Here is a 22,091-nt window from a genome sequence, read left to right on the forward strand (position 1 = left end):
TACAACGCTCGGGTCATGCCCTGATTTCTTTCTTCATTATAGTACATGATTGGACAATCCAGGATTGAGTTTTGTTTAATGAAACATTAGTTATCTTCATATTCTTTGTTACATAATTTGGGATTTCTTATTAAGACATGAGTAATCTTTTTTTTTTTTAAGGATGTGGTGGCTTAGTGACTAAGATGCTGAGTTTGTTGATCAGAAAGGTTGGCCCTGAAGCCTCAGGAGGGTTAAACCGGCGCTAGGAGCAAGCCGGAAGTCCGTTCCCGAATTTCTGGTTTGCCCATAGGGCCGGTTTTTTGGGTTCCAAAGGGCCTGGGGGGGAGGCTGTTTTCGCCCTCCCCAGGTTCCTATAAAGTCTCAGCGGCCTTCAATACCATCGACCATGGTATACTTCTGCAGCGGTTGCGAGAGATGGGGGTGGGAGGCACCGTTCTTCGGTGGTTCTCCTCCTACTTCTCGGACAGGTCGCAGCCGGTGTTGGTTGGAGGGCAGAGGTCGGCCCCTAGGTCCCTTAATTATAAGGTGCCACAGGGGTCGGTTCTGTCCCCCCTCCTGTTTAACATCTACATGAAGCCGCTGGGTGAGATCATCCGACTGCACGGGATAAAATACCACTAGTATGCGGACAATACTCAGTTGTATCTGTCCGCCCCGTGCCAGCTCAGTGAAGCGTTTGACGTGATGTGTCAGTGCCTGGAGGATGTTAGGGTCTGGATGGGGGTAAACAAACTCAATCCTGACAAGACCTAGTGGCTTGTGTTTTTCCCTCCCAAAAATTGGCCATGTATTCCAACTCTCAGGCTGGGGGGTGAAATTATACGTCCCTCAGACAGGGTTCACAATTTGGGAGTCCTCCTGGATCCACATCTGACTTTAGATCACCATTTGTCAGCTGTGACCAGGGGGGCATTTGCCCAGGTCCGCCTGGTGCACCAATTGCGTCCCTACCTGAACCAGGAGGCTCTCACAACAGTCACTCACGCCCTTGTGACCTCAAGACTGGACTACTGCAATGCGCTCTACATGGGGCAGCCCTTGAAGAGTGTTCGGAGACTTCAGCTTGTCCGCAGCAGCGCAAGCGATCGTGGGTGCGCCTCGGTACACCCACGTTACATCTATCCTTCACGAGCTGCACTGACTGCCTATTGGCCTCCGGATACGCTTCAAGGTGCTAGTCATCACTTATAAAGCCCTACATGGTATTGGACCTGGATACTTGAGAGACCGCCTTCTGCCAATCACCTCCCATAGACCCATTAGATCCCACAGATTAGGCCTCCTCCGAATTCCATCTGCCAGCCAATGCCGACTGGTGACCACCTGGAGGAGGGCCTTCTCTGTGGCTGCTCCAGCCCTCTGGAACGATCTCCCCATGGAGATTCGGACCCTCGCCACTCTTCAGGCTTTCCGTAAAGCCGTTAAGACCTGGCGTTCCAGCAGGTCTGGGGCTGTTGAGTTCCACCCCCACTCGAATTGGTTGTGCCTGTTGTGACTTTTTAAATTGTTTTGTCTTGCTGTTTGTCTCTGTTTTTACTCTTTTTGTATTTGTGCCCCTTCCCTCCTGGTTTGTCAGCCGCCCTGAGTCCCTTCAGGAATAGGGCAGCATACAAGTTGAAAAACCACTAAACCACTAAACCACTCTGGAGCCTGGGGAAAGTGAAAAAAGCATGCAAAAAATGGGGTGGTGGTGGCGCTTGACATGCGCACATGCACACTTGGGGGGTCATGCATTGCATTATATATACAGCATACCCGCGCACGATTCCCCCCTGCACTCCCCCTGCTTATGGCACGTGAGCCAAAAAAGGTTCACCATCGCTGGCATAGAGGGCTTGCTTGTAGCCCACGTCTTCTGTGAAATTGAATTTTAGCAGAATTAATGAAAATTAGCCTGAGATTTTAAAAAGGAAGTGCATATACATCTTTTAAATAAGCAAATAATATGGTTTTTGTGATATTTTTATTGCTAAAGGCTGCTAGTTTCACATCACATCTCCACATCATCATGCTGTGTAATATTCTGTGCAAGCTAACTGGTAACGTGACAGAAAATAGCATTTATTGTTGATCTGTAGATTAACAGATATGATATGACCCAGGAAATCTTGTGGGAAACAAGAATTGAAGCAGTTCTTAAAAGGAATATTCCTTGGGATAGGTCAGTGCCTTCTGCAGGTTGAAGTAATTACACTTTTGATAGCTTCCAAGGTAAAAGTAAAGGTAAAGGTTCCCTTTGCACATATATGCTAGTCGTTCCCGACTCTAGGGGGTGGTGCTCATCTCTGTTTCAAAGCCGAATAGCCAGCACTGTCCGAAGACGCCTCCATGGTCATGTGGCCGGCATGACTAAATGCCGAAGGCACACAGAATGCTGTTATCTTCCCATCAAAGGTGGTCCCTATTTTTCTACTTGCATTTTTACATGCTTTCGAATAACCCAGTTGGCAGAAGTTGGAACAAGTAACAGGAGTGGAATCCATTACGTTGTGCTAGGGATTCGAACCATTGAACTGCCAACCTTTCTGATTGACAAGCTCAGCGTCTTAGCCACTGGGCCACCACGTCCCCAGCTTCCAAAGGAAGTCTTATTTATTTATTATGATGTGACAGGAGAGAATAATCCTTGTGACAACATATCTGTAATATTGCAACATGTTGTATTACATGAGAGAAATATACAATAACTTATTTAGAGAGGAATGGAATAATCTTCAAATGTGTAACTAATTTTTTTTGTAGTCAAGGTTTCAACAAAGAGCCAGTCTTTGAGGATAAATGTAATTTTTTTTTCAGATGAAATTAAAAGCCACAGTAATCAGAATTTTCTTGCTTTGATTGTTAGTTGGTGTAAATTGTGACTATCTCATAATTTTATTTAAAAATCAATCTCATATATATTATTATAAACTGTGACCTTTATAGTGGCTAATTCTGCTGGGCCCTGTACAGTAAATTGGCTTATGCTTTCTAAACATCCAAAAGTAAAACTATGAAAAATAAATTTATTCATATTACATTTATTAATTAGAAGGATACTCTAACAATAAACAATTGAGAAGGTATGTGGAATGCACCACAAATAATATTTAATGCCTTTAACAACAGTATTTAATCCTGAAGGACATTTGATGGTCACACAAGTTGTTTCAACTCCATTGGGAGATGATATAACTTCAAGATTGTTAGAGTATGAAAAAAATGTATTAAGTGATAAGAAAAATATAGGCTTACATGTCCCTATCTGCATTTTTTCTGAGTGATTTTAGCTATTGACAGAGAAAAAGACAATATTTACAAAACATGGAACTTTCCATCTGCTCTACAGGCATTTCTGTCCTGAAGCAAAAATTGTGCTAGAACATGTGGCAGAGGTACTAACTCACTCACTTAAAATGGGAAGAGCCCATAAATCTGTAAATAAATAATAACAAATAAAATATGTGGGAGCAAGAGATTGTCGATAGTAACAAAAGACAATGAGATGAATGAAAGGAAGAAAATTTTTGATTAAGCAACAGAGTTTTCCTACTAGTCTGAACAGGAGTTGCCAAAGGGTTAATTAGTTTCCAGATTTCCTTTGGTTACCAAGGAGAGACATTTAGAAGATAGGTTATTAAGAAGCATAATGCACATTACTTTAATAATGGAATGCTCCAGGATTTAATCACAGCTCTGATAACATTAAGTTAGGTAACTACATTTTCCTTACAATGTTTTATCCAGTCAAATTGTGGATACAATTTAGAGGCAGAGTGTGTAGTCCATAAAATAATCTAGATTGAATTTTAGTGTCCAGAGCAAAAATATGGTCTTATTTCTTTTTAAAAAAACCTATCAATCCTTGCTAGACTCTACTTTCATTTATTAGAATGATTAGTAATTAGTAAGACTAATTATTGTACATGGTAGGCATTATTTATATTGATGGTCTTTTAATTCTTAAGGAGCAATTCATCTTTTGCTAACATTGTTCTTGAAACCAGAAACTTACCAATTATGCAGTTATTTAACCAAGTGAATCCTGTTAGTGTTCACGACATTAGCATGAATGCAAATATAGGTGACAAAACTAGAAATCCATGTGTCTAGTATTTCAAAATTGGAAAAGTTGTTGTCATATGGTAGAGCTGATGCCCTCCCTCCTTCTGTCTTATACAATTGGGACTGAAATTCTGTTCGTAGGTCATTGCATCTGTAAGTTGAGGCACCCATATGACCAGATGTGATTTTCTGATATTTTCTGTGACAGTTAAGCAAGTCACTACAATTAGGTAAATCATGCAGTTGTTAAGTGAACTCATTATTCCAAGTGGGTGTTTTTCTGCTGGAAATTGGCAAAAATTTCAGTCATGTGGTACTGCAGCTGGTTGCCATCACCCAAAGTGTTGTCCTGTGACTATAGTAGAGGCAACATTTTACAATGGCCAGAAGTGTTTATGGACAATAGAGCACCCTTTTCGAGGCCAGCAGTCCTAAAATAACTGGTTATAAATTAAAGACTTATAACCAGTAAAAATATTGGTTTTATGGCAAAGGCAGAAATATTTCCTTCTTTTTGTTGTTTATTAGTCCTTTATTTTCAGGTTGATGTAGGGATCTGATCTAGATCACTGCTTTGTAAATGTTTTGCTCTCAGGACCCCTTCCCATGTTTGAAAATTATGGAGAACCCACAAAAGATATTTTCACTGCACTGGTAAGACTCACTTGAATGGACTGTGTCTAGTGTTATATAATTATGATACAAAAAAAATATGTTAAGATTCTAGAAAGAGTGCAGATAAGATTAGGGGACTGAAGGATAAAACATACAATGAACTGTTGCAGGAATTGGAAACTGTATGTCTATTCCAACAAAGAGAAGGACTAGGAGTGACTTGTTAGCAGTCTACTAATGTTTAAGGGGTTGCTACAGCAAGGACAGGGTTAATCTATTCTCCAAAGCATCTGAGGGCCAGACAAGAAGTAACAGTTGGAAACGTATCAAAAAGAGAAGTAACCTAGAACTAAAGATAAATTTCCTGATGCTGACAACATTTAATCAGTAGAACAGTTTGCCTCTGGAAGTTGTGGCTGCTCCATCACTAGAGGACCTCCAGGATCCTTTCCGACTCTATTATACTGTTACTCTAAGTATGGGTTAAATTTACCAATGTTTACTTTATGAGTATTTTCCAAGGATCCTTGAACTTCACTTTATGAAACAGAGTAATTTAGGTCTAAGAAGTCTGAATTTGAAAATTATATGAATGGTATCCAGTATTCAAGTATGATCATGTTTACCCTTTCCTGATATCAGATGAAGAAAACACATTTGGTGTAGATTTTTAAAAAAAATGTTAGTATGTATCATAATCCTATAACAAGAATCAGGGTAGGAAACATTTAAAAAAATTAGGAAGAGATCACTCAAAAAGTACAGTACATTCATATTTTTACAATACTGTACTATAGTCATACTCCAACATTGTGGCAATCAACTGTTTGCAAAATAGTTGTAAAAGTGATATTCTTCCTGGTACACTATTTTTATTTCTGCACACGAAGGATAAAAATGCATACACATCTGTTCAGTCTTACAGACACTATCAGATTCAATCTGTACTGTAATGGAAAATGTGATCTATCTTAAGAAATATTCAAAATCCTTATTTTAAAAAAATTACTTTATATGTACAAAATATAAATTTGATTATTACTTCAAGTTACAGTACAAAGTATAATATTCACATTAACAATATTTGACAAAAATGTTGAGGATGCATGGTAAGACCTCACTTTTAATATAAACACTTATAATCATTTCAATGTGTCGTTATACGTAACGATTAATTCTAAAATAGCTTCAAAATTTTAAAGTAATTTGAAATCCTACTTATGTAGAAGCATTATGGCATTATTGTATAATGCCAAAAGAAAAAGAATGTTTAATGAAAATCTCTTATAAGAGACATCCACTGAAAATAAAAATGCTGAAACTACTTCACTATAAGTTCCTACAATGAGGACTGTACTCTGTTACCAGACTCCAGCACGTTGTTGCCCCTTGTGTCCTGATTGTTCAAAAAACATGAAATCCTATTGAAAAGAAAAACAAAGAGGGAACAATTAAGTAAATTGCTTGCTAAAATTCAGACATTCTTCTATTTTATTCAACAGTTTTCTTTTAATGAAAAAAATCCTTATGGTGGGATTCATTGAAACCGACATACCACAATTTCTCCAATCCTCATATTCTGAGGAATTCTTGGGGCAACAGATTCTAGTATTTCTAATCTAAAAGGTGTCGAGTTTGGGAAGTGTGGAAAAGACAACAACATGTGATGCTTCCATCCTTAAAATTGAAACTCTTTTGGCAGTCCATTCCATAGCCTTAAGAATTTTATCTAATCCAGTGTGCTTTGGAAATTTGGGAGTTTCTTTCTAGAACTGACTAGCAAGCTTAACACTTCAGATAACCTCCTCTGGCATACAAAAGAATTTAGCAATTCTTCTGATGTTACAAAAAGAAACTCTGTTCAAGCTGCTATAGTAAAGTCTGTTAGGAACTCCATTTATGTATTACACCAGGGCTGTCAAAGTTCCAGCCCACGAGCCGGAGACGTCATGCGTTTGCCAGGCCGACGCCCAGTTTAGCAAACGAGAAAAGTCCGATATGTCATGTGATGCCATGAGTTTGACACCCCTGTATTACATTAAAAAATCTATTATTGAATTATACAATTAGTGAATAATACAGTATCTGAGAATATTATACTTACTATAAGGAAGCAAGCTCCAAGCATAACAGCTTTCATTTTCACATCAAGATCCATTGGAAACTGGATTCCAAAGTTGTCAGCATCTGTAAAAGCCTCCCTTACGAAACCAGTCCACTGCTTGGAAATTTTTCCAACACTGTTCTCATCTAAAGATAATACCTAGTTTGGGATAAAATACGGAAACAAAATTATAATGTAGAAAATTCAAGTATCGTGAAGCAGATATCACTATTTCATGTCAGCAAGAAAAATAGGGTAATAATAAAAATGTAAACAAAAATATCTTCGGAAATCAAATCAATATTCAATAGTTGTAGGAAATCTTTACAATATTATTAAACAATAATAATAAGATATTCTAAAACAAGTTAATCTAACATTCATAAAGCTTTAAACTTTTTCTTGTTCCTCATTCCATTTGATCAAAAAGAAGATACTTTCTGAATATAAATCAATCTATATGTGATTTGTTTTTCCTCAAACAAGTAATAATTCTATATAGAAGAACTGTAAGATTTATCCTATGCCATCAAAAACCATTGTACCAAGCAATAAAATGGGCAGGCTGGTTTCCTATATCAGACACAACATGATTAATTTCTTAAAAAGTAGAATATGAGCTTCTAGTGTTTAATTTACCTCAAAATCAATATCTGAACAACAGCTGCAGACTACACAGGGCCCAACAATTTTAAGTACATCTTCCCGGGCTTCATTCTGTATTACAAATTTTGGCAAACAAGGATGCCAGGTCTGTTTAATATATCCAACTGGTGTGCCTAGGGGAGCCTGAACTTCAAGCTTTAAAAAAACAGAAAAAAGAGATGAAGAGTTAAGACTACACAAAATTCATTAAAAGGGCAATATATTTATAACAAAAGGTTTGTTCTTGTTCAACTGACTCCCATAATTCTTGTCTGAAATCCTAGAGTGGCATATGGTTTTGGAGGTCGCTTCAGAAGATGCTACCAAGTTTTTAAAATATGAGAATACAAAAAAAACCTCCAAAATAAATAAACACTATCTTCCTTTTAATGCATTCAGTTTAATACAACATTTAAATTTAGTTTTTGTCCTGTATCTACCTATGGTTTAGAGTACACAGCTAGTATCCAATTCAAAAGCCCAGTGTGACTCTCAGCCTGGAAAACAAAACACCCAAGTGATTCACCTCCTGTAAACAGCAAGGAAAGCAGCAACCGGTGCATCGCAGAGGTCGTATGAGGTTTATGACTTCCCGGCCCATATTGTCCATGATTTTCATTGTAAATGGTCGTGATGGTCCACAGCAGTTCAAAGTGCAACAGTCGTTTTCCTCAGCTGCAAAGTAGACCCTTTGCCCCATAGCATTTTTAATTTCATATTTGTTGGCAGTCTCAAAGCCAGTAATAACTGAAACAAAGAAACAGACATACATAAAGCTGCTTGGCCAATTCACATCTTTCACTGTTAAGCTATTCCTCTTTCCAAGAATGCTAATGGACGTCAAGAAAATAATCTGCAAAGTTTTACTTAAAGCTACGGGGCAGTGAGAAAGGCGAAAATAGAGAAAAAAGACACTCTGCAATCATATTTGATATGGTTTTATGGATGATACTAGGATGTTTTAGCTCCTCATCCAATCTCCCAAAGTACTTCCAATCGCTTCCCTAGAGATGCACAATTTAAAGCAACAGATTTGCACGTGTTTTCAAAACCTTGGGTGACCTTCCATCCTCCAACTTCCCCAAAAATAATTGCATTTTAACTTATAATTTTTGATGTGACAAAATATATTAAATTCATGATCAGCAAGAAATCATATTGACTATTGATAATGTCATTCCATTTACCTTTAATAAAATTCACATTAAGTTCATGGAGTGCTTTGTGGGCCAGGCAACAATTTTGCATAGCTTCCCTATGTTGAAAAGGAAGATCTGAAGAAAATTCTTATTTCCATTCACTAAAATTAGCTTTGGAATATTTGCATAATTATAAAGTCTGAATAAATAGAATCCCCATATGCAAAAGGTTTCCACTGGGTTCAAGAAACATGCAGCAGGTTAAGGAGAGAGCAGCTCATGCAGAGAACAATCTGATATTTTTTCTAAGCCATGAATACCAAGTAGCATAAAATACTTACTTTCCAGAAGTTCAATTTGCTGATGGATTAATATCTGATCAATCTGTTATAAAGAATTAAAAAAATATTAGAACTACGCTATAATCAATGAATTCATTCTGCAACTAGTCTGTAAGTTATCAACCTCATTGTATAAGAGAAGTGCCTTAAATGGAAACAAAGCTAGTTATTTTCTCCTTGATAATTTTTCAGAATTAAAAAGGAATCTTATTTCAGCATCTTTCAGTCCTGATCCCCTCCAGATAGCTGGACCATTACTCTAAAATATCCAACCAGTACAAAGAATTTGTCAACTGGGAAACTAAGAGGTTGTAGGTCCAACACATCTAAAGCACACCAGTTTTGTTTGGTTTCAAATTATCAATGGTAGTAGAAGCAATAACTTTCACAAATCAAACTACAAAAAGAGAACTGGAACTACTTTATACAGAAGTCCTCTATACCATTCCAATCTTCTGGCAGGATCTATACCATCAACTAAAATTGTCCTTTCATTACATCGTCTTTTTATGGCCATTCTTCTAAACCTATACACCAGTGTTTTTCATCTTTCTAAATGAATGGGACGTGTTTTACCTGCAGTACCATGAAGTGCAGAAACACTCGTGTTCTACCTTTGACTTCTCAGGTTCCGGCACATGTTTTTCTAAATATAGCTAGGCTGGTATCAAATTTAAGCATCTTTATACAGAGCTGGGAAAACTCATATCTAAAAACTTGGGATTTGGGCTGCATTATTCTGATATTCTCTAGAAGTTCCACTTGAGAGTCAAACATTCCCCCACTCTGCTAATGTTTTGAAAGGCCCTGAAGACCTGGATCTTTGCCCAATATTTTGGTAAGCATGTTTGAAGCACTCTTCTATTCCTTTTTTCCCATCCAGGTTTGTTATCTTTGCTACCTTTGTTCTTTTGTGAGTTGTGTTGTTTTCTTTAATCTTTAACCATTTATGGACTTCCCACAGTTTTTAGGAATTGGGCAGCATATAAATTTAATAAATCATCATATCATCATCACCATCACCACAAACATCACCACACTAAATGAATGAATGGCTTATACTTCCAGTGACAATTCTTCCTTGAAAGAATAAATAAAGGAAAAATCAAGATTTTTTTTCACCAAAATTCATATCCTCATAAAAATATCTAAAATCAAAAGGTATGTGTAAATTTATCTTAAACATACAGTTCAGTTTTCATATTTTACACATGACTGTGAAAAATCATGACTTAAATGGTGAACGTTTTGTATAGTAAATGAACAAAAAAGGGCAAAATAAGACTTTTTGAAAAATAAATAAATCTAAAGGACAGCCTTCTAAAATGCATTACTGTCCTATATAATAAAGGACCCATGGTCTCCATATTTAAAACTCTTTGCCAAGATAAGCATAACTGTTTTTACACACTTTAAAGACATTCGAATTATACTTTATCAGGTAGAAGGAGAGGAAGATACCTGACTTAAATATTCCAATCCAGGAGGGCAATTTGGAATAGAAGGTGGTTCTGGCATCCAAACAGCAGGTTGGCCATAGGTTGCTGGAGCTCCATAAGCTGTAGGAAATGCATATGGAGGCTGCCCGGGAGCACCTTTTAGGAAAAGATGAAACAAAAATATTTTTTAAAATAAGCCATCCCTGCAGATTTTTTTTTTTTTTGTTTAACCCAGGGGGTGAGCAAACTATGGCTCTGGAGCCGCATGTGGCTCTTTCATCCCTCTGCTGCGGCTCCCTGTCATTCAAAATATGTGTCACAACTGCCAATGTGTGACACCCGCCAGAACGTGATTTATTGAGCTCTTTGACCCCGGAAGGCCAACCAATATCCTTCCCCTGGAGTCAGGTGGGAATGGAGATTTTGCAATATCCTTCCCCTGCCATACCCACCAAGCCACGTCCACAGAACTGGTAGTAAAAAAAAAAATTGAATTTCACCACTGGTCCAATTGGTATGTTATTTGACTAATCTTCAATTTTACTCCTTTTGAGAGTATATTTTATATTGACACTTGAATGTTCAATTATTTTTTCATCCAACCATCTTCAAAAACGTAAAGCTAAAGTACATCATGTTTTGTCTTTCATCTTATGAAGTGGAGATACTGACTGATCCAAAGCCACATTGCTGTTGGCTCACAATGTCTGGTTTTGAAGCCAAACAGAATCAGGTCTGGTTAGGACTTAGATAAATCCTGGAAGAATCCAGGGCTATAGGTTAAACGTGGGAGTTGATAGCATTTTGGAAGGAAGCAGCAGCAAACTGTTTCTATACTGTTGTGAAGAGAATGGCATGGTTGTGTCCATGAAGTCACCAAGAATTGGTAATTTAAAGGAAACCATGTATTATTATTTTTTTTACTAAGGTTAGCTTTGTGCCTACATCTGTCCAGGCTATGTCCAATAAATGAACCATTTGAATAATTATACAACATTCAATCCAAGATGCAACAATGCATTATGTCAGGGTGTCAAACTCAATTTCATTGAGGGCCATATCAGGGTTGTGTTTGACCTCATGGGGCTGTGTGTGTGTGGCTGGGGTAGGCAAGGCTCTGTTTTTGGCTGCAACAACCTCCTTCAGGACTGCCAGAAAAACAGTCTCCATTTTCATTGGCAAAGGGCTGCAGGAGGCTGTCACGACTGAAAACAAGAGCCTGGGAGGGCCACGTGCTGCCCTGCCAACCTCTGTTTTCGCTGGCAGAGGCACCGCGAACCGGTCCTTTGCTGTTTCCAGGGGCAGCCCCGTGAGCCAGATCTAAGCACCCCATGGGCCAGATCCGGCTCACGGGCCTTGACTTTGACACCCCTTCATTATGTTATTATTAATTTATCCAGGTCAGTATCAATTTCCACACAAGGTTTCAGGTAGAGATCCTTTCCAAGGTTCAAACTGAAACCTTATGCAAGCCGAGTACCCTGAACTATGGCCCTGTACAAATTGCAATTTTTGCCCCACACCATTTCAAACCCAATCGTCACCATTTTTTAAGGTAGACAAATCTATGTTTCCACAATCTAAAAGCTGTATGCTTTTCCCCAGGGGCTTTTTAAATTCAAATGGTTTACTGACTGCAATAGCTGGATGCCTCTTCCAAGAGATAAAGGTGCCTCTTTTATTATTTGAATATAAAAAGCCATGCTACAGTTGTCATCATTCATCTGAATGTCATTTTTAATTACTTGATATGCCAGGAGGATCAATTTTAGTTTCAGAAGGCTAACAAAACGACATCTTCTATTGTTCTCCTTATTAACATGGCACCAATATCTTGGTCCTGTGCTATGCAACTTAGGTATGTATGATGGAGAGCAAAGAGTCATTCCTTCCAAGAAGCTTCTGATAAATTGAGAAAAAAACATGCCTGCATCACAGTATAATTAGTCCAACAAGGAATTCACATTAAGGTATCAGATCCACATATTCTTTATACTTTCTTCCTCTGACTTGTTATATTCCTTGGAGGTAGTCAAGGTATCTATCAATACTGAGGAATATTTGAAAAATATGTTTTCACAAGTGATTCACATTCATGGCTAAACTACCTTTACCTCAAAATAAAATAAGCCAGTAAGCAATCAATATTCAGAAAATCAGATATAAATTCATATCAAAATCTTGCATGGTATCTTACTAGCATTTCCTTCCCCTAACAAGCATTACTTGTGCATATACAGTTTTTGAGCCTGTATGTATTTGAGAGTGCCAATGTAGTGGTTAAGATGTTGGACTAGGAGCAGAGAGACTTAGGTTCTAGTCCTGACTAGAAATGACTTCTCAGCCCTAGACTGAGACCTTGAAAAACATTCATGTACAAATTTTCATTAGACGACATGCTACCTTACAATGCATAACCTTCAATGAAGAGTACAGCAGTGGGTTAATTGATGGGTAGATATGCATTTACACACAAGCCAATAAACAGAAGGGTAAGGACAAAAATGAAACATGAATTGAATTAATGACACTGATTAAAGTTAATGGACTGTAAAATAAGAAAAAACCCATTTGTGAAATTGATTGGCCCTCCATATATACACTCAAACAAACCATAGTATTTCATATGAATGACTGTTTCCTATTGCCCTATACCAAATCTCAACTTACGATCATAAATGGATTGGAATGTTGGTCAATGAGAAAATCAGATGGTTGACTCAGCCTTCCATCCTTCCATGGTCAGTAAAATGAGGACGCATATTGTTGAGAACAATATGCTGGCACTGTAAACATCTCAAGAGTATGCTGTGGTGTAAAGCACTGTGGAACTCTAAGTGCTATTGCTATAGTAATCATTAAGCAGAACACCACAGTTGCTTCACTCAATGAACACTATCCTGGAACTTCTGGTTGTACTTCTTGAGTGAGCTCATGGATCATTAAGTACATGGAGTACCATGTAAGGAGTATGGGGTGCCTTGGTGTGATGGGGAAGACCATGGGATTCCTGATGCATACCTTTATGAGTTTATTTATATGCAAGAGCTGAAAATTATCCCTGCCAAAATCAAATCATACAAGGCCTACTAGGTTATCACCCACACCTCTGTGTCACTCCACACTCTTTATCTTATTGTTGCTTCTCCACTCCAGCTCTGAAAATCCTCCATGCAAGCAGGATTTTCAGTGCCAGAGTGGAAAGACACTCTGGCCCAGTCTATACCAGGCCTACCTGGGCATTTACTTTACTGTGCTCCCCTTCCTCTCTGCTGAAATCCAAACAGGATCTACAGCTCCTGAGTTGAGACACCCTCAATCCTGTGCCTATGCCAGGCATCCTCCACCCTCCTGTGGTACACCACATTCCTATCTTATCCACTGCTTTTCCACTTTGGGTAAAAACACCCTGCTTGGATTTTGGCTCCCTGTCTCTGGGGGTTGATTGAAAGAGCTGCTTGTCAAAAGATTTCTTATCTCCTCCAGATATGGAGCTCAAATGGTTAAGTTTTTCAGTTCCATTACTGAAGCTTTCCAAATTTGGCTAATTCTTTGGTGAGCTGCAGATTTTAGTCATAGGCTTGAAATCTGTGGAAACTTTGGCAGCCTGTCAAAAGAGTTCAACTTTCCTTTGTGCACAGAGCTGAACTCTTGAAGGTTACAGCTGTCTCCTGAAGACTTCAGTTTTGGTCTTGCAAGCCATCAAAGGATTTCGGCTGATCTGTCATAGTCCCCTTCACATGCAGAAGGAAAGTGTTCATGGATTCCCCTGCATTGGAAAACCAGCGTTCTCAATGGATGGACCATAAGCTCTTTATTGTGAAAATTGCAGAATGTGACCAAAGGGAGATACAACAAACATCTATTTACAGAAGTGACAGTAACTTCTCTAATTTTCTTTCATAATTGCATCATCTACTCATTCCTTCCACTCACTTATCTTATTGTTCTACAGTATTCTCAACAAAGGTAAGCTGACCATTTTCCAATATTATTATTTTGGGCAGAACCTTGTATTTTTCCCCTGTGCAATTACAATAAACTTAGCTCAACAGAGAAAACGTGGACTCCACTCACTAAAAATTGTGGGGGCTGGTTTGTTCCTGTTCCCTGAACTTGATTTTTTTTAATCTGTTTTGTTTCTTCATGCCTTTAGCCCCAGATAATTGATGGCACACAGCTGTCTTGAACTTTGGACTTTTGAGATATTACTGTTGTTTTTGCTTTTAATTATTATATGCTGCTCAGAAGAACAAACTCATTAAGATTGATAATAAGGTAATAAGTACAGTTAATAAGTAAAAAAATTATTTTTATCTGCCCCTCCCTGTCTGGATTAATATATTTATCATCAGTTCTGAAATCTCCACAGACTCCTAGTAAGCTGAATGAACTCTCTTTAACTGCTTTGATATGATGTTACTTTGGTTTCCCTTTTCCTCACCAGGAAGCTTACACTTATTTTGCAACAATTTTACATCTGGTGACATTTGCCCTGTTGAAGGGATATCACTGAACTTCTCCTTTCATATTATTAAACACGTTAGACTTTTTAAAACAGTAAAAATTATTACTAATGATGGCTTTTAACAGCATACAATTTAGTTATTCTATTAGATAAAGTGACCAGATTCAGCTAAAACATCAAAGTGAGTCTAGTCCAACCTTTAGCTTCTAGGAATTGTAAGAATACTCAGCCCATGAGATTTCCTTCAGTGTGAGAAAGGTTTTGAAACCACTAGGAGCTAATTTTTTTGCCAATGGAGAACTACTAATTGTGTATGCTTAAAAAGCGAAAATATATTAGAGGTTCAAACTGGAAAAGGCTGTGCAAACCTTTGCACGTGACCCCAAGGAGATGCTTCAAAATGCCTGAGGGTATGGAAGTCATACAATGTACATACAGCTCTAATAAAGGGACTAAAAGTTTAACTGGTAATATTTCTAAAAAATATTTACCGGGGAAAGCTTGTGGAGCTGGGTACGGAGCCATCCCAGGAGCATACTGTGTCTTTAGTCCAGGAGCCATTCCTTGACCGTATTGTGGCTGTAGTCCAGGAGCCATTCCTTGAGCGTATTGTGGCTGTAGTCCATATTGTGGCTGTAGTCCATATTGTGGCTGTAGTCCAGGGTTTCCAGGAGCTACTGCCATGGGTACAGAATTATTTGCTAAAATAAAGGAAAGGCAGGTCAAATATTTAGAAACCTTCTTTCATTTAGGTGTTCTTATACAAATATGAATCAAATAAATGTATCTGCTTTCTTAACTTTTAAGAAATGCTATCTTATTTGGGCAATTGCAGAAATAATAATAAATTTCAACTTTGAAACACATGAAAAATATTGGACTATGAAAGATACCAATCTACATTTTAGTGGGCCATTGCTTAACAGACAAAGAATGCTTAACGGGAAGAACAATATATTTAACCTCATATAATGAATTTTAACAACATGCTAATTTAGGCTGAAATGGAGTTGGGTATTTCAGTGTGTTGTGGGAATCCTCAAATTACTTCAGCATGTTATAAGAACTTAGCCACCATATCAATTTGCTATAGAGTGTATTACTTTAGGTGAATTATCTTATTTGAACATAGCATATATGTTATGCTGATATGAATTTAGTACGTTGTAGAAACCTAACTCCTTTATTCATACTATAGCTCAGGGTCAACCTTTTTATACCTACCACCCACTTTTGTATCTCTGTTAGTAGTAAAATTTTCTAATCTCCCACCGGTTCCACAGTAATGGTGATTTATAAAGTAGGGAAGTAACTTTACTTTATAAAACTATAAAGCAGAGTTACAGTAAACCCCTACTGCCCACCATGAAAGCTGGGACGCCCACTAGTGGGCGGTAGGAAACAGATTAACTACCACTGCTATAGCTACATATTTTCCATGTGTTGCATTGATATCTTTGTTTGCCTTTTACCAAGGATGATTATACAATTATCAGATGCAACTTTCCATTCTAAGGCTGGGATGGACGTGTTTTATTTACTAAAGGTGTACAGTAGCCTTGGCGGCCACTGTAGGTACAGAAACTCTATCAGGAAAAGACTTGCTCACAAAGTTCCAACTAAACTACCAGCATAAAGCAAGGGTGAAAATCTCGACAGCATTCTGAATTAAATCTCCATGCAACATATTAGTTCCTCAACATTTAGTGAAATATATTTCCCACAGCAAATTAATAAAAGAATACTTATATAAACAATTGCTGAAGGAGAGAGTTAGATATATTCTCTGGACCTTCCTTGAGACTTTTCCTGCAGGCTGCCAAAAGAGTTCAGCTCTTGAGTCTTAGCTACATATTCAGCTATCTAACCCTAATCCTTACCAATTATTTTATGAGAATGCCTATGATGTACTTTTCACATTTCAATATTAATTGTTCTACACAGATTAACCCTAAATTACCAACTGACAGAAAAAATGAGTAACACTCACCTTTATTTTCCATACTTATATATACTTGGTTCTGAAAAATAAATAAATAAAATAAATAAAATTTAAAAGCCTTTTAACAAAATTAGTATATAGTATAGTATATTTCCAGTACTGTGCCTGTGAATCAGTTGCTAGAGAAGAATTGTTTACACAAGCTTAATGTCTCCATGTTTGTGCTTGAGAAAAATGTCTCTTACCTACTATTTCTGCAGACTGCATGATCTTTAAAGCACAATTATACCACGAAACAAAAAGGCTACTTTACAAATTCTGGACCACTCTGTTTCCATTTTCAGCTTTGTGGTTACCAAGCAATGCAGGATTGCTTTAGAACAACATTAGCTAATAGAGCCTTTCCTGAGTTATTGTCTGTAAGTGGGAGGGAACTTGGGAATTGACAGAGAAAGCTATCTGGCCCAGATCCAATCAGTGCAGCCTTTCACTTGCACAATCATTTACATTTGAAGATGACTTTCCACAGAAGCTTAACTATAGAACTTTTAGTAAATCATTCCTACACCCCTTCTTTGTTATCCTTTTATGGGCTGTTGTAGAATCTCTGTTATTTCTGCTTAACAAGATAGCTTTTTAATTTAATCAGTTTTTTCTGCAATTCAATTTGCAAGAGAAAACAACTCAGGGCACAGCTGTGTAAATCTAAACGAGACCAAATATTTGCACGGCCGAGATAAAGTGTAAGTCACGTGCTAGCATAGATCTTCTATTAGATGGGGAGTGAATCTGTAACATGATTTCAGTGCTATTTCTATAAAATGAAAAAAAGATGAATTTTTTTTTCAAAAAAAATTGAAAATTATTGTTGTTTGCCTTATCCCTATGAGTAGACAATTACTAATTTTTATTTGTTTATTTTTAGTTATATTTCAAAATCAACCATCTCCCTCACAGAGGGACTCCAGCAGAGGTGGGTTGCTAATTTTTTACTACCAGTTTTTTGGGGGGAGAGGGGGGGGTTGCGACGCTTCTGCGCATGCATAGAAGTGTCTGGGCGGTTGGGCAGAGCCTCTCCCCACTGCTACTACAGGTTTGGCCGATCTGGCAGCAACCCACCTCTGGACTCAAGGTTACAAATAAAACATTAAAATATAAAAAGTGTATATAAAATGTAAAATAGGTGAATATGATTACAATTCAACACTAAAATGTAATTAAAGGTTGGGGGACGGCCTTCAGGACACTAAACAGTCCCATGGCAGCATGTTTCCATACCAGCCCTGAAGCAGAGTCAGTTCTGTTGACATTTCTGAAAGTCCAGGAGAGGTGGGGGGGGATCTGTGTCATCTTTGGGGAAAGGAGAATGGTCCAAAAGATGGAAGCAATGGCAGAGGCTTCCTTAATGATCCTGTCAGTCAGAATTCTTTAACTGGCTGATTCATAGCAAATCTTCCCTCGCGAATGAAGGCAAATATACATGTCTCAGGATAATATTGCGGGGTCCAATCTGGGTTGGTCACCAGAACCAGAGGTTTATCTTCTGAGCTTTCCTTGAAATTCCCTGAAGATGAACTACAGCACGAGTCCAAAAGCTCAGGAGACAAAACCTTTGGTTCTGGTGACTGACCCAGATTGACCCCTGCAAACCTTTCCTGCCTGATTGGGTGGGACGGACTGATATAATGGGGTGAAAACTGTTCTGTATAATTATTCTTATATCTATGCTTGGTTACACTTCTAGAAGCTGTTCTAGAATCTCTGTTATTTCTTCGTAATGAGATAGCTTTTTAACTATATAATTGCCTTTAATCATGTTTCCCAGCAATTCGATTTGCAAGAGAAAACAACTGATGGCACAGCTGGGTCAATCTAAAGGAGACCAAATATTTACACATGGGGAAAGCCAAGATGAAGTATAAGTCATGTGCTAGCATGGATTCTTTGTTTCATGAGTAGTGAATGGGTGGGATGGGTTGATTTAATGGAGTGAAGAAGTTCTGTATAATTATTCTTATAGCCATGCTTTGTTATACTCCTGGAATCTGAGAAGGCTTTCAAAAGGCTATCAGAAAATATTTTTATTTCTGGACTCACAAGTTGACTTTCTTTCTGAACCCATCAGTCAGAATTCATTAACTAATGGAGTTTGCAGCATACCTTCCCATGCAGCATACCTTCCTGCCTCACTAAGTAGGCTGACATATAAGGGGAAAACCTAACTCAGGAAGTAATAATAAACAATATTACCATCATCATCACTACCTCCATCCTTCAGTACATAGTAGGTAGCAAGTCATATTGGACTTCGTTTCTGGAAACCACAAAAAATTCTAAGATTTTCCATATAATTAAAACGTGTAAACCTGACCACAGAAGTCTTTTTTTTCCTTTTAAAAAAGGAAACTAAAAAAACATACAAGACCTTACTTCTCTTCCAACATATTTCTGAAATGTCATCTGTGCCCTGCTCTAGACTATGCAATATGAACAATATTCTACAAAAAAAAAATTCACCATCTTCTAATGCAATATCTCACGGATGACAACATATTTATATGTTGACAGAGGGCACTTCGTAATAATAATGCAGATGCTAATTCCAAACAGATTTTAAGTCTACTTCCCTATTGTTCTGTTTATTCAATCCAAACTAAAGCTAAAGGCCATTTTATGATGAGTGATTTAATTTATGTCTTATAAACCTAACATGAATTTTTCAGGTGAAAGGTTACATGAAATGAAAGGAAGTGAAAACTAGAACAAGGTTCATTGGGAAATTTCCCTTTACAAAGGCTGGAGGGCAGCAAAATAATCTGCTTTTTCCGGATTGGCAACCAATGAGTAATGTTACATGAAGAACTGGCAACCAGAATCAGTTTAGAATTATATAACGAGCAAGGAAAGAAAACCACATTGTAGTGAAAGAATGGTTTTAAAAGAGAATTCAACCATGTAATTTATGATTCTATTGTATTCATATTTATCTCAAGAACCATACCATCTGGTTTCTGGTCAACCACCATTCTATAATTATCTTCCAGAAAGAAAGACATACGAGCACCATGTTGGGGGCATTTCAAAACTTCAGAGTTCAAGACTGCTCAGCTTTAATCTTAAACTGTTTATGGAAAATCGGAAATAATAAAACATGGAATTGAGATAAAGGAAAAGTGGCAGTGAAAAAACATTCCAGTGAAATGATGTCCTATTACAAACTTCAATAATGCGGAAGCAGCAAAATGGTGATAACATGGGGCCAAGGCCTTAATCTCTCCCAAGGGGAACACAAAAGAATGTGGAAGTCAAACATTTACTGCCTATATATGGAAGTAAAAGGAAGGGGGAAATACTAAGGAAAAAAGTCCTGCCTATTACTGAAGTCCTTTTATGACTCTGATCTGTTTTAGTACTTCTTAAAAAACATAAAAATGGTATTCCACTTGATTTACAGGAAAATGGGGTGCAGGAAGAACCACAAAGAAAGAAGCCTGAAAGAAAAGACAACCCTTCCGTTATACCCACCTCCTTCCTCCTGCAGTCCCATAACTGTAAATAACTTTCTCACCACCTGGGGGTGCGCAGGAGAAGGAGGAGAATGAATCAGGACAATTTTGCTTATCAACATGTGCTGTATAATCAGGACAGCACCATTCAGAGTTGGAATTGATAAAATAAAGGCACATTAGAAACTGGAAACTGGCACAGCAAATTGTATACCCGTAGAATAGTCTACATCTTAAAGAATATTGCAGATGCCACTCAGTATACAAGGATGTGAAAGCTAACAGATGTCATGTGACTTGAGACCCTGGAGTTGGGGTACTAAGGTGGGAAAATACTACATTAACTGTAGTAAAGCTAGACTTCATCCTGGATGGAATGGGGAAAAAGATGAAGACAATACCATGGGAACGTAGCTGAGAAAATTATCGTTCCAGGTAGCAAGTTATAATTTGGTTTGGGTGTGGGTAGAAGCCTTGTAACTTGGAATGGAATAACAGAGTTGGAGGAGACCTTTGAGGTAGAATAGAATAGAATGAATAGAATAGAATAACAGAGTTCGAAAGGACTTTGAAGGTCTTCTAGTTCAACCTCCTGCGTAGGCAGGAAACCCTACACCATTTCAGACAAATGGTTATCCAATATCTTCTTAAAAACTTCCACTGTTGGAGTATTTACAACTTCTGGAGACAAGTTGTTCCAGCACCGACCCCAAATATAGATAAGCATAGAAGCCCAAATCTTAGGGACCTGTGGTGATCCCTTTTAGGTAACCACGGTGTCTTTTTCTTCACTTCCTTTAATGTGAGGCAACCTAAACTAGCTGTTTGAGAGAGGACCCAAGGCAGTTCCAGAGGGCGCAGTTGGGCAAAACGCTATGGCTCCCGTTGATTAAATACAAGGATGGAGATGAGGTTGAGGCACGCAGATGAGTATCCCACATTGCCCTGGCAAACCCGAACACATACAAGACGCAGCCCTTCTCCGTCTCAATCATATGCCTGACGTTTGGTGTACGCAAATAATAATAATAATTAAAACCGTAGGAAAAGTACCGTGAAGAATCAGCTTTATCATTATTATTTCAAAATGGAACTGACCAAGCGGGAGAAAGAGGGAGCGGAAACAAGGAAACCGAAACCGCTTTGAGGGTAGCTTTCGTTTCTTCTCGTCTTTCTCGTCCTAAGTCCCCAGGCGAAGGAAAATAACTATCTTAGCTGGAAAACAACCGGGCTGTAACTCTAGGGAATATCCATCGAGTAAATGCCCGATTCTACGATGAAAATACCTAACCTGGCCAAGTTAAAGTTTTTTCCGCCCAATCAGTTGTGCGCTTCCCCCACCCGCACCGATTTTCGACTTCCCCATCATTGGACAGCCGCCCTCCAGTATCCACTTCTCTTCAATTATTTACCTCGGTCCACGGTCCTTGTACGTCTTTCAGGTGCTTCCTTGGCTAGAAAGGCGCAGCAGGGGAAAGAGGCAGAACGGCCAACAGGCGATCCCTAGATGAATTTCCTTAGGTCAAAACCCCGGAGACCAAACACCCTGTAGATCACCGGGAGGGGGTGTGCGTCTTTCTTCGGAATAAATACACCGCGTAGGATCACGTGTTAGCTTTGCATCTTAGGCAGAAGCAGCCCAACTGAGGGGTTGTAGCAGAGAAACTCTTCCTTTAGCAACAAGTTTGAAGACTGAAGACGATCCGGAGAGGAGAAGAAAAGAGGAAATCCTCACGAGCTATGAAGTGGAGTATTTAAGTCCAGAAACGAGTATTCCCTACTTTGTGGACAGTTGCCGTCTAACTTTTTTGAGATAGAAAGTCTCACGATTGTTGACAAGCTTTC

General features: G+C 38.2%; 1 protein-coding gene across 2 annotated transcripts; it reads right to left on the reverse strand.

Moving 5' to 3' along the window:
- Positions 1-5,335: 5,335 nt before the first annotated feature.
- LOC116513835 (phospholipid scramblase 2-like) lies at positions 5,336-21,817 on the reverse strand. Of its 2 annotated transcripts, none has more exons than XM_032225085.1 (9): positions 21,659-21,817; positions 16,789-16,819; positions 15,290-15,499; positions 10,353-10,486; positions 8,892-8,934; positions 7,938-8,158; positions 7,406-7,567; positions 6,767-6,925; positions 5,336-6,083 (listed from the first exon to the last, which is right to left on the reverse strand). In XM_032225085.1, exons 2-9 carry the CDS (start codon positions 16,799-16,801, stop codon positions 6,024-6,026), a joined length of 1,002 nt encoding a protein of 333 aa, XP_032080976.1. In that variant the 5' UTR covers positions 16,802-16,819; positions 21,659-21,817; the 3' UTR covers positions 5,336-6,023. The 2 variants fall into 2 exon arrangements, with proteins under 2 accessions (XP_032080976.1, XP_032080975.1); XM_032225084.1 differs by lacking the exon at positions 21,659-21,817 and adding an exon at positions 16,986-17,267.
- Between the last annotated feature and the right edge of the window lie 274 nt (positions 21,818-22,091).

This window comes from Thamnophis elegans, chromosome 10 (genome assembly GCF_009769535.1).
Source record: "Thamnophis elegans isolate rThaEle1 chromosome 10, rThaEle1.pri, whole genome shotgun sequence".
Lineage (NCBI taxonomy): Eukaryota > Metazoa > Chordata > Lepidosauria > Squamata > Colubridae > Thamnophis > Thamnophis elegans.

What these genes read in the sequence shown, in the direction of transcription:
- LOC116513835 (XM_032225085.1), bottom strand. An exon ending in AGCTCCACAAGCTTTCCCCG is followed by an intron (nt 10,487 to 15,289) that starts GTAAATATTTTT and finishes TTTTCCTAAAAG; the next exon opens with GTGCTCCCGGGCAGCCTCCA. An exon ending in GTTCAGATATTGATTTTGAG is followed by an intron (nt 6,926 to 7,405) that starts GTAAATTAAACA and finishes ATCCCAAACTAG; the next exon opens with GTATTATCTTTAGATGAGAA.